Source organism: Leucoraja erinacea, chromosome 5, assembly GCF_028641065.1.
Source record: "Leucoraja erinacea ecotype New England chromosome 5, Leri_hhj_1, whole genome shotgun sequence".
Taxonomy (NCBI): Eukaryota; Metazoa; Chordata; class Chondrichthyes; order Rajiformes; family Rajidae; genus Leucoraja; species Leucoraja erinaceus.
In genome coordinates, this window is record NC_073381.1 from 79,130,248 (window position 1) to 79,143,143 (window position 12,896).

A 12,896-nucleotide genomic window follows, 5' to 3' on the forward strand; every position below is an offset into this window, starting at 1 on the left:
GTTTAAGTTTTCAAATGTCATTGGAAAGCTGCCCCTAAATCATTCTGGAGAGACAAGGTGTGGCAGATGCTGGAATCATGAGCAAAATGCAAAGTGAGGGTGGAACCCAGCAGGCCAGATAGCATCTGCGGAGGGAATGGAAGGCAACGATTTGGGTTGCTCCTGATCAGGCTGAAGAAGGGTCAAAGGACATTTATTGTCACATACACCATTTCTGGTGCAGTGAAATTTGAGTTGCCATTTGCAGCACATCAATAAAAAGTAAAACACAACATTAAAGAAGAATTGAACATAAACCATAAAATCATCCCCCCACAATGGTTCCCACTGTGAGGGAAGGCGGCAAGGTCAGTCCTCTCCCTCCATGTTCACCCCGTGGTCGGGCCTATTTGAGGCCTCCACAGTCGCCACAACGGCGGCCCGATATTACAGGCCCTCTCGCCGGATGATGGAGCTCCGGCGTTGGGAGAACACTCTCAGCAGCTTGGAGTGTCTGGAACGGCCGCTTCCTCCCCGGAGACCGCGGTTCCCGAAGTCCACAGGCCGCGCTGGTCAGAGCGCCGACATTGGTGATCTAGGCGAGAGATCCCAAGCTCCGCGGTGTTCAAAGTTAGCGCCGCTGCAGCTGGACGCTCCGCAGACCCCACAGGTCCGCTATGCCGCTGCCGAAGCTGAAGTTCTGGCCGGTCCCGGCAGGAAAACGCTCCCGCAAAGAGGGGGTGAAGGTGCGGCTCGGAGTAAAGATGCATCTCCGATTAGGTAGTGACCGAGAAAAACAGTTTCCCCCCCCCCCCCCCCCCACATAAAAAAGATTAGACCTCCAAAACAAAACATTTTAACATACTAAATATATTTAAAAGGGTTAAAGGACGGACAGCTGCAGGCTGGGCAGCCATACTCAATGGCACCCTCACTCCAGTTCCCACCTGAATTGTTGCAGTCCATTCCCTCCATGGACCGTGCAAGAGCTGGAGCTCCTGAAGGGCCGCACGAGGCAGAAGCTTTCCGGAGGGCTACAGGCCGCTGCCATACCCCTGCAGGCAACAGGCTGGCTCACACACTGTGGAACCAGGAACTTGGCCTGCTGTGGGTCCACTGCTTATCTCCTGCTCGCCCCCGGAGACCCGGAACCGGAGGCTGGAGAGAGTCGGCGAAGGCTGGACAAAGGGCCGAAGGGGGGGGGGTCTTACCTTCTTACCCCTGAGGCCATCTGCGGGTGGCGCCTCCGGGACACGAAGGCTGACGGCCGGGCGAGGATAGGGACAACAGTTCGCTGGCAATCCAGATGGAGGTGATGGCTGCAATGGGCCTTTATGGGCTGATGCAGCTGGGACTGTGAAATAGCACCAAAACCCTGGTGACTTTTGCATATAGACTCAGTGGGCTGTTTCTATGCATTCGGCACTTAATCGAGATGCATGGCAATTATCTTACTGATCTGTATACAAAAAATAATTTTACTGTACCTTGGTACACGTGATACGAAAATGAACTTTTGAGCCAGACGCTGATCATAAGGGATAGATGTAGAATTAGGCCATTCGGCCCATCAAGTTTTCACTCCATGGTGAGAATGTATTACCTTAAATCATTATACAATGCAAGTTTATGTTTAACTGTGGGTGTTACGTGTTACAACATGGGGAAATCAGATGACCTACCAGTTGCCTCTCTCACTACACCTATGTCGGTGGGAGAGCCAAGGCCGGACTGGAGCAGGACATAGCTGACGATTTTGCGGTAAAGACATTCAAATTCTTCACGAGACCTTGCACGACAATCTGTGATTTCTCTGCACACGGGAGCCAGTCTCGACTCCAAGACACTGCGGTGCTCTGCGAGGAATTCCGCTGCATGGTGAAGCAATGAAATCAATTACTATTTAGTTTAGTTTGGATACAGCATGGAAACAGGCCCTTCGACCCACCGAGTCCGTGACGAGCAGCAATCACCTGTACACGAGTTCTATCCTACGCACTAGAGACAATTTACAGAAGCCAATTGTACAAGAAACCTGCATGTCTTTTGGAATGTGGGATGAAACTGGAGCGTCCGGAGAAAGCAAGCGCAGTCACACGGAGAATGTACAAACATCGCACAGACAGCAGCTGTAGTCAGGATTGAACCTGTGTCCCTGACGCAGATAGGTAGCAACTCTACCGCTGTGCCACTGTGCCGCCCAAAGCCTCGAAACATACAGGCAAGGCTTGTGATTTTTCTGGTTCAATTCATTAACATTGGGAATCATTGATTTGAGATAATGTGAATGACGAGGACTATTCCAGATGCTGAATGTAGTTCTTTCCCTTGTGAATTCAAGTTTAGTTTAGTTTAGAAACATAGAAAATAGGTACAGGAGTAGGCCATTCAGCCCTTCGAGCCTGCACCGCCATTCGATATGATCATGGCTGATCATCCAAGTCAGTATCCCATCCCTGCCTTCTCTCCATACCCCCTGATCCCTTTAGCCACAAGGGCCACATCTAACTCCCTCTTAAATATAGCCAATGAACTGACCTCAACTACCTTCTGTGCCAGAGAATTCCACAGATTCACCACTCTCTGTGTAAAAAATGATTTTCTCATCTCGGTCCTAAAAGACTTCCCTCTTATCCTTAAACTGTGACCCCTAGTTCTGGACTCCCCCAACATCGGGAATAATCTTCCTGCATCTAGTCTGTCCAACCCCTTAAGAATTTTGTAAATTTCTATAAGATCCCCCCTCAATCTTCTAAATCTTAGCGTGTACAAGCCGAGTCTATCCAGTCTTTCTTCATATGAAAGTCCTGCCATCCCAGGAATCAGTCTGGTGAACCTTCTCTGTACTCCCTCTATGGCAAGAATGTATTTCCTCTGATTAGGAGACCAAAACTGTACGCAATACTCCAGGTGTGGTCTCACCAAAACCCTGTACAACTGCAGTAGAACGTCCCTGCTCTTATACTCAAATCCTTTTGCTATGAATGCTAACATACCATTTGCTTTCTTCACTGCCTGCTGCACCTGCATTCCTACTTTCAATGACTGGTGTACCATGACACCCAGGTCTCGTTGCATCTCCCCTTTTCTTAATCGGCCACCATTCAGATAACAGTCTACTTTCCTGTTTTTGCCACCAAAGTGGACAACCTCACATTTATCCACATTATACTGCATCTGCCATGCATTTTCCCACTCACCCAATCTATCCAAGTCACCTTGCAGCCTCCTAGCATCCTCCTCACTGCTAACACTGCCCCCCAACTTTGTGTCATCCGCAAACCTGGAGATGTTGCATTCAATTCCCTCATCCAGATCATTAATATATATTGTAAATAGCTGGGGTCCCAGCACTGAGCATTGCGGTACCCCACTAGTCACTGCCTGCCATTCTGAAAAGGACCCGTTTACTCTTACTCTTTGCTTCCTGTCTGCCAGCCAGTTCTTTACCCAGTTCTCTATTAGTTTATAGATACAGCATGGAATCAGGCCCTTCGGCCCACAGGGTCCACACCGACTATCAATCATCTGTTCACATTAGTTCTATGTTATCCCATTTTCTCATCTCCTCCTACACACTAGCGGCTATTTACAGCGGCCAATTAAACCCAAGAACCCACGTCTTTAGGATGTGGGAGGAAACCAGAGGACCCGGAGGAAACCCACACGGTCACCCACCCATGGAAACCCACAAATGCTGGATCTCTAAACTAAGTGGAGAGCAGTAACTACTTCCAGCCCACTTCCTTTATGTATCCATCATTTAATGTACCATGGAGCAGAATCCAGGGAATATTATGCATATGCATCATTTTCTAGCTGGTAATAAGGGGAGCTTCAATTACAACCTTTCTGATTCAGATTTAATGAAACAAGGAGCTCAAATGGTTGCTCCAAGAAAGTTAAAAGAGCTGAAGAAATGTTGAAAGACATGCCAAGAAATTGGGCTGCACGTTATTTGTCCTGTGAAGAATTTGTTACTCTTTTTCTCAATAATGGTAACTAGTGAAACTGACCTCTACTTGTATAATTCATATCAAAATATATTTGCATCTTGATTGTGTCAAGAGAAGGCCGATCTGCTTCGAGCAATCTATCCACACAAATCTGGAAAATATATGTTAGAGTTTTAGTCATACTACACAGAAACAGATCTTTAAGCCCATCATGCTCTTGCTGACTAAGATCTCCCATCTACACTAGTCCCACCTGCCCACATCTGGCCCAAATCCTTCTAAGCCTTTTCCTATCCATGTACATGTCCAAATTTCCTTTACCTCCTACCTCCTCTGATCTAGACACGAAATATCAGTCTGAAGAAGGGTCTCCACCTGAAACGCCACCAATTCCTTCCCTCCAGAGATGCTGCTTGTCCCGCCGAGTTACTCCAGCATTTTGTGTCTATCTCCTCTGCCAACCTGTTCCATAGACGTGAAAAACCTGCCCCTCATGTTCCTATTGAATCTTTCCCCTCTCACCTTAAACCTATGTCCACTGGTTCTAGATTTCCCTACTAAGTGCATTCACCGTATCTATTCTTCTCGTTACCTTATATACCTCTGTAAGATCACCTGTGCTCCATGGAATAAAGTCCTAGCCTGCCCAACCTCTCCCTATTGCCCAGGCCCTCAAGAACTGGCAGTCTTGTGAATCTTCTCTGCACCCTTTCCAGCTTGACAACATCCTTCCTATAGCAGGGTGATCAGAACTGAATACAATACTCCAAACGGGGATTCACCAATGTCTTGTGTTATGTTGGTGAATGTTTGTTTAAAAAAAGCCTTAAGGAATTAAAAAAAAAATTTTTAACATTATTTTGGACCAAAATATTAGAAGCTGCACCTCCTTGGTGGATGCTCTATGCAGACATGGCTAGGTGTTAGGTACATTGAGTGGATAACTAAACTAGTAAAATGTTTTGAGTAACTCAGTAGGTCAGGCAGCATCTGGTGGTAGAAGGTGGTAGATACAAGTGTGGCATTTGGGAGGTTTTTAGATAGGCACAGGGATATGGAGGGATATGGTTCACATGCAGGCAGAGGAGATTAGTTCAACCTGGCATCATGTTCAGCACGAACAACGTGGTCCAATGGGCCTGTTCCTGTGCTGTACAGTTCTACGTTCCTATGAGAAAATGTCATGCAGATATTGCAGGAAGGGGAAACAGAAAGAATTACCACTTCTGGGAAAAGGAAGGAACACAGAAAACATAAGTGGATAACATATTAATTCCTGTTTGCCTCTGCCGAAGGTTAATGTTCAATGTTAATAGATTTGATTACCATAATAAGCTTGTTGACATCAGTTTTTGTGAGTCTTCTATCCACGTTGAACTCATATCTTGGATCCAGAACAACAGCTTTAACCTGTTTGAAAACATATTTGTCATTCAACTTTAAATTCTGTACCTTATTTATATTGAACATTTTCCCTACACAGTATATGAGTTTTTATTTCCCTTCCTGGTTGATCTTTAAAAGAAAGTAAATGTCTAATAAAGTAAGTATTTGTACATATCTTTAAGAATAACAATGTTACTGGATTAAATTTCATCTTTAGTGCCCAAATTGCCCCACAAAGAATGCATGTTTGGAGCATTCCAGTCACGTTCTTTCACAAATATGCAGCGGGTTCCTTTTATAATATTGCAGGTATAGAATTCAAAAATGACTTGGTGAATGCATCATCTGGTCCGACATTAAATATAGAGACAAGGAAGGTCCTGGATTTGTTCAGCAAGTCTAACCATTGCAAAGATTATCATGGAACCTAACAACTGATCTCAAACCTGACAATTTTGCTTGTCATGAGCAAAATAGACGGAGTCACCTGCTAACTAAAGAGCTAAAGATGGGTTTAAGAGTGTGGCATGCAAGACAGGTCTCTGTCTTCCCACTTTGATCATACTGAGGGTCAAACTGGACAATTAAAGGACAAATAAAGATCTGGAGTACTGGTGCCGAAGAAGAGTAAGGTGACGTGCCTCAATGACTATCAACCAGTGACACTAACGTCTGTGGTGATGAGGTGCTTTGAGAGGTTGGTTATGGGGCCTATCAACTACTACCTCAACAAAAATCTCGACCCACTACAGTTCGCCTACCATCACAATAGGTCCACGGAGGATGTAATCTCACTAGCTCGCCACTCCGCTCTGGACCACTTGGACAATAAAAACACTTACGTCAGGCTGTTATTTATAGACTAGCTCCGCATTCAATACCATTATCCCCTCCAAGCTGGTTACGAAACTCAGGGAACTGGGTCACTGAGCATCCCTCTGCAATTGGATCCTCGACTTCCTCAACCAAAGACCACAGTCCGTTCGAATTGGCAGAAACACTTCATCCTCAGTGATAATCAGCATGGGAGCACCTCAAGGCTGCATGCTCAGCCCCCTGCTCTACTCACTCTATACTCATGACTGTGTAGCCGGACATAGAGCAAACTCCATCATCAAGTTGACCGACGACACTACCGTTGTGGGACAAATTACAGATGGTGATGAGTCAGAGTATAGAAGTGAGATCGACCGACTGACCATATGGTGCCAGTACAACAACCTGACTCTCAATATCAGCAAAACCAAAGAACTGATTGTGGACTTTGGAAGAGGAAGGTTGAAGACCCACAATCCTATTTACATCAATGGGATGGTGGAGATAGTTAAAAACTTCAAATTCCTGGTCGTGCACATTTCCGACGATCTTTCCTGGTCCCAGCACACTGATGCAATCATAAAGATAGCACATCAGCGCCTCTACTTCCTGAGAAGATTACAAAGATTCAGTATGTCAAAGAGGATTCTCTTGGACTTCTACAGGTGCACAGTAGAGAGCATACGGACTGGTTGCATCGTGGTACGTCCAGGAGCAGAAAAAACTGCAAAAAGTTGTAAACACGGCCCAGGCCATCACCGGCTCTGACTTCCCCACCATAGAAGGGATCTACCATAGTTGCCGCCTCAAAAAGGCGCCAACATCATCAAAGACCCACACCATCCTGGCCACACACTCCTCTCTCCGCTGCCATCGGGAAGAAGGTACAGGAGTCTGAGAACTGTAATGTCCAGGTTCAGGAACAGCTTCTTCCCTACAGCCATGAGGCTATTAAACACTACAACCTCATAAGCTATGAACTACAATGGACCATTATTATTATTATTATTATTATTTTTATTGCACTGTTATTGTTTGTTCTTTTTTTTCTGAGTTTTTGTTATATTATTTATTATTATTACATATTCTGTTGTGCTGCAACAAGTAAGAATTTCATTGGTCTATCTGGGTCATGACAATAAAACACTTGACTTGACTTGACATAAATAATTCCTTTGCCTCAGTTATTCACAGATAAGTAACTTATGTTATTTAGTGCCCAGTGTAAGCGTGAACATTGGGCACGGAACGATCACTATGTAAAAATGCAAAATTTCTTTGGAGGATAAAAAAAATAACAATTCCACTTGGATCTTTAAACCCACACTGCTATTCAACTGGACCACTGTTGACCTGGTGCTCAGCTTCTCTTATCCATCTTGGATCCATATCTTTTACCAAATGGTTGGTAATCTTTGGCAATCTCTAATCTTGAAGATTTCAATTGAGTGCATCTACAGCTTTTGGGGGGATAGATTTCCACAGTTTTGTTTACTGTTGATTGAAAATAAATGAAATTCCTTTCTTTCCTATGTTTTTAAGATTGTTCTGGAACAATTGTTCTGGACGACAATACCAGTGAAATACCTTCTCTGCACAACAGGGCTGGTATCATCGATGCAGTTTAACTCAGGATCTATCTGGTGTGCCAGAGTTAAGTTGTACCACTGTACCCAGGTACATGTGTCAAAGTACCATTGTCAGATAGTGTCAGCTTTGCATCTCTCTCTAACAGCGAGGGGGTTTCTGAACACATTTGTTAAGTTCCCATCAAAACCTTTTCTGAAGTATGTAAGGGAGCAACCCCATTCATTGTGATAAGTACCATCAGCCCAGCATGTAACTCATATGCAGGCTCTCAGCCACATTGATCTCTTTGCCCACAATGGGACAGGCCAAGAGCATCAAGTGGGCTACGATTGTTGGGCGGCTAGTCCCCAATTCAACGGGGTATGGGAACAAACCCTCACATCTTGCACCAGTTGTATAAAGATTCTGAGCTAAACACAAAGTGCCAAAGGAACTCAATGGGTCAAGTGTTCAAGAAGGAACTGCAGATACTGGAAAATCGATGGTAGACAAAAGTGCTGGAGAAACTCAGCGGGTGAGGCAGCATCTATGGAGCGAAAGAAATAGGCAACGTTTTGGCTTGAAACGTTGCCTATTTCTTTCGCTCCATAGGTGCTGCCTCATCCGCTGAGTTTCTCCAGCACTTTGGTCTACCTTCAATGGGTCAGATAGCAAGTGGGGAAGGAATAAACGGACACATTTCTGGTCAATACTTCTTTTTAGATCCTTCACAGATGCTGACTGTCCCACTGAGTTACACCAGCACTTTTGTACATTACTTAATATTCCAGCACTTGCAGTTTCTTCTGGAAAGATTCTGTTTCTTTTTGAAACGATGGAAGGATATTGTATTGTTGACTAGTACTTTGAAATGGACAAGGCAATATTTAAGCACCCATATTGACAATATCTCATCTTCTCTGGAGTTGTCCTATGAAGGAAGATTGAGCAGAACAGGCCTGAGTTCTTGAGTTTAATGAGAGATGATTGCAATGAAACATGAAAGGTTCTGAGGAGGCATGACAGGTTTTACACTGGGGATTTTTTTCCTGATACAAATGTTCAAAACAAAAGATTCAGTATAAATCATCACTATTTAAGATTGAGTTAAGGAATAATACCTTGTTTCAGGGAGTTGTAATCTTTGGAAGTCTATACTTTACACTGTTCGCTGAATCATAAGGATAATCAAGACCAAGGTACATAAATTTTGAACTAGAAGGAAATATGTACTTCTTGGAAAATTAGCTGGTAAAATAATTTGAGGGGATGTTGATTTAAAACTGAGGTGCAGAAAAATGTATTTTCATAGAGGGTAGTAAATTTCTGGATTTCTCATAACGCAAAGGGTAAAGGAGGCGAGATCACTGGAAATATTTGAAGAGGATGATAGTATTTAAAGATGAAAGAGGTATATATTGAAAGGGCATTACAAGAACATTAGCTGAGGCCTGGGGCAGATCACCCATCATCATAGTGAATAGCAGGGCACGATTGGAGATGCCACAGGTTGTCTCCTCCTGCTTCAAACGTTGTGTTCGTTCGCCATAATTCACTGAATGGCGATGCAAGCTCAAGAGGCCACCGAGTCTACTGAAGAAGGATCGCAACCCGAAGTGATGTCTATCCATTATCCTCCACATATGTGTCGGAAGGAACTGCAGATGCTGGTTTACACCGAAGATAGACACAAATTGTTGGAGTAACTCAGTAGGACACGCAGCGTCTCTGGTGAAAAGGAATATTGTAATAAGGCTCGATTGTAATCATGTATTGTCTTTCCGCTGACTGGTTAGCATGCAACAAAGTCTTTTCGCTGTACCTCGGTACATGTCACAATAAACCTAAACGGAACTGAATAGCAGACATTTCGGGTCGAGATCCTTCTTCAGACCAACTTGAGTTATTCCAACATTTTGTGTCTAACTCATTGATTTACATTTAGGGATAGGAGTAGAATTAGGCCATTTGGCCCATCAAGTCTACTCCGCCATTCAATCATGGCTGATATATCGCTCCCTCCTAATCACGTCTGCTTTGATCCGTCATTTTCACACCTTACCCTTTCATATCTTTAGTCTCCCTCTCCCCTATTGCCAACTTTCTCACTCCCAAATAAGGGTCAAATTCCCGACGACAATTCGTTGACCGACTCAGCCGTGGCTGGGTGAATGATGAGTTGGCCCGGGTGCTGGACTGCACACAAAGCCCAGCCAGCGGGCCAGCTGAGGAGCTTTGGCCCGGGCCACGCGACGTCGCGCGCTTAGCCCGGCATCCCATCCAACTCATGAACCGATGATCGGCCATGAGAAGGAGGGGTGGTGGTGTCGGCGGTAAGAGAGGGCCCGAAGGTCGGACAGCTGGCCAGGCTGCCGACCGACGGGGCTATGGGCGAGGCACTGCTGCTGCACTCTATGGGCTGCACTACGTTGGGATGGGTGAGGCGGGGCCGGACATGGCGCTCCGACCCGACAGTCCACTTGAACCGAGTAATAGCAGTCAAATACGAGACAAGGGCAGTCCCGTATAGGGTGATTTCACTAAAGGTCACTGGAGCGTGGATCCGCACCCACGTGACCAAAATTCTCAGGTGGAGGGCATGCTATCCATCCGGTACATGTTAGTGGATGGGAAAAATCGCATTTTCCCACCCGTTAAAAACATAGAAAACGGCGAGGTTGAGAGCTGCAATTTACTGTGCCAGTCGGGGTGACTGTGAGGCACAGCTACCTAGATTTACAGGGGGAAAAAAAAGATAGCAAGTAAGGTAAATTCAAGAGGGAACTGAAGGTGCCTATCCACCGGAAGTCAGGAGCCGACAATTGCCGAGGATATTTAAAGGTCCAAAATATCGGGAAATATCGCGTTTTCCCGCTGAATTTCATCAAAAGTAAGGCATTATATACTTTTTTATCTTTATTCATTTGTTAGATGAGAATTTTTAAAAGTGAAAAATCACTCAGTAAAAGTTCAAAATCGGCCATGGTTCTCAGGTTGGTTTTAACATGCAAAATCAAAACGCCTCTGAAGCTGCATTTACCATTTAAATAATGATAAACTATCAATGCATTTTTAAATAAATTTCACTCAGATGCAAGCTAAGGAATGTGATAATTATCAGCTGTCAGTTGGACAAAATTAGGACATTTTATTATTTGCCAAAATATATTTCTCAATGTTTCTTGTTTAAAGCCTGCACATTCACCCAAACAACTTATGTATTAATTTCTTTATCATCTAATAACAGACAAGCCTGCAGCATGGAATGATGTATGTGCAGGCTTTAAACAAGAAACATTGAGAAATATATTTTGGCAAATAATAAAATGTCCTAATTTTGTCCAACTGACAGCTGATAATTATCACATTCCTTAGCTTGCATCTGAGTGAAATTTATTTAAAAATGCATTGATAGTTTATCATTATTTAAATGGTAAATGCAGCTTCAGAGGCGTTTTGATTTTGCATGTTAAAACCAACCTGAGAACCATGGCCGATTTTGAACTTTTACTGAGTGATTTTTCACTTTTAAAAATTCTCATCTAACAAATGAATAAAGATAAAAAAGTATATAATGCCTTACTTTTGATGAAATTCAGCGGGAAAACGCGATATTTCCCGATATTTTGGACCTTTAAATATCCTCGGCAATTGTCGGCTCCTGACTTCCGGTGGATAGGCACCTTCAATTCCCTCTTGAATTTACCTTACTTGCTATCTTTTTTTTCCCTGTAAATCTAGGTAGCTGTGCCTCACAGTCACCCCGACTGGCACAGTAAATTGCAGCTCTCAACCTCGCCGTTTTCTATGTTTTTAACGGGTGGGAAAATGCGATTTTTCCCATCCACTAACATGTACCGGATGGATAGCATGCCCTCCACCTGAGAATTTTGGTCACGTGGGTGCGGATCCACGCTCCAGTGACCTTTAGTGAAATCACCCTATGGGATAAACCAATTTAGCCCAATATACGGCATGTCCCGGCTAATACGGGACAGTTGGCAACCCTACTCTCCCCTGACTCTCAGACTGAAGGGTCTGGACGTCGAAACGTCATTTATTTATTTTCTCCAGAGATGCTGCCCGACACGTTGACTTCCTCCAGCACTTTGTGTTGTGGATCAAAGATGGATGTGTTGGAACTCCAGTACCACACAGTTTCTTGTATCTCCAACCCTACATTTAATTCTTTAAAATATATATATATATATATATTATTGTTCTTGTCATAACACATTCTTGCTGCACTCACCATGAATGCTACCAGGGTCTCGGAGATGGAGTGTCCCCTATCTGCGCACTCCTGGGCGATCTCCCGGATTATATTCTTAATAACACATTCCGCCTGTGACAGATCCATTTCGGACCTGTGGGACGAGAATATATGATCTTAAAAAAAGAGCAAGAAAGATTGTCAGATGTAAGGATCCTAACGCCAGATGATTGCACTCCCTGCAGTCCCCTGCCTGGGGCTCCAAGTTGTTGTTCCCTGGATCTGTCCGGTTACCATGGAGACAGACGCCCGACCGCCTTCCACCCGACGCACCACGTCATCGTAGCCCACCCTCATTGCCGATTGGACAACCGCCCGCTTCCATCCCCATTGAACGACCGCCTTCCACCCGGCGTCGCGCGTCATCGACTCCCATCCTTCATCCTGATTGGATGCCTGTCCGCCCTCCGTCCTGATTGGACGGCCCGCGTCCACCCGGCGTCCTGATGTCATGCGTCACTGCCACCCCACCGCCGAAGCCGAAGCGTGTGTTCCCATGGCGACATCAGCATCAGGGTGATCATGCCGATCCCTCTCGGTCGCCAAGTGATGTATGTAACACTTAACACTTGAAATTACAATTGTGTCCTTTCTAAATTCAGATGATAGACTCTAGAGCCTTCGGCCCAAACAGTGATTACCCACCCCGCACAACAGGGACAATTTACAGAAGCCAATTAACCAACAAACCTGTCCGGCCTTGGAGAGTGTGAGGAAACCGGAGCAAACCCACGCGGTCACGGGGAGAACGTGCAAACGTTCAAAGGCAACCTTAGCCTTGGTTAGAAATAGAGGAGAAGGCTAAATATTTAAGAAGGATAAACATTATTTATTATGTAAAATAATATGTTATGATTGTGTTTATAGTTTAGTTGTTTGGTTGTTTGTCTTTTGCACAAAAGTCCACGAGCATTGCC

General features: G+C 44.6%; 1 protein-coding gene across 2 annotated transcripts in view; it reads right to left on the reverse strand.

Annotated features, from left to right (window-relative positions):
* The window catches only part of cfap206 (cilia and flagella associated protein 206), a 35,691-nt gene extending 23,479 nt beyond the window's left edge, over nt 1-12,212 (reverse strand). Inside the window, exons 1-4 of one of the 2 annotated variants that reach the window (XM_055636050.1) lie at nt 11,959-12,212; nt 5,262-5,345; nt 3,996-4,086; nt 1,662-1,850 (exon numbers count right to left, since the gene is read on the reverse strand). In XM_055636050.1, coding sequence (XP_055492025.1) covers nt 1,662-1,850; nt 3,996-4,086; nt 5,262-5,345; nt 11,959-12,066 — 472 coding nt within the window. In that variant the 5' untranslated portion in view covers nt 12,067-12,212. The remainder of the gene's footprint in view (nt 1-1,661; nt 1,851-3,995; nt 4,087-5,261; nt 5,346-11,958) is intronic. The other variant, XM_055636049.1, reaches the window with a different exon arrangement.
* Between the last annotated feature and the right edge of the window lie 684 nt (nt 12,213-12,896).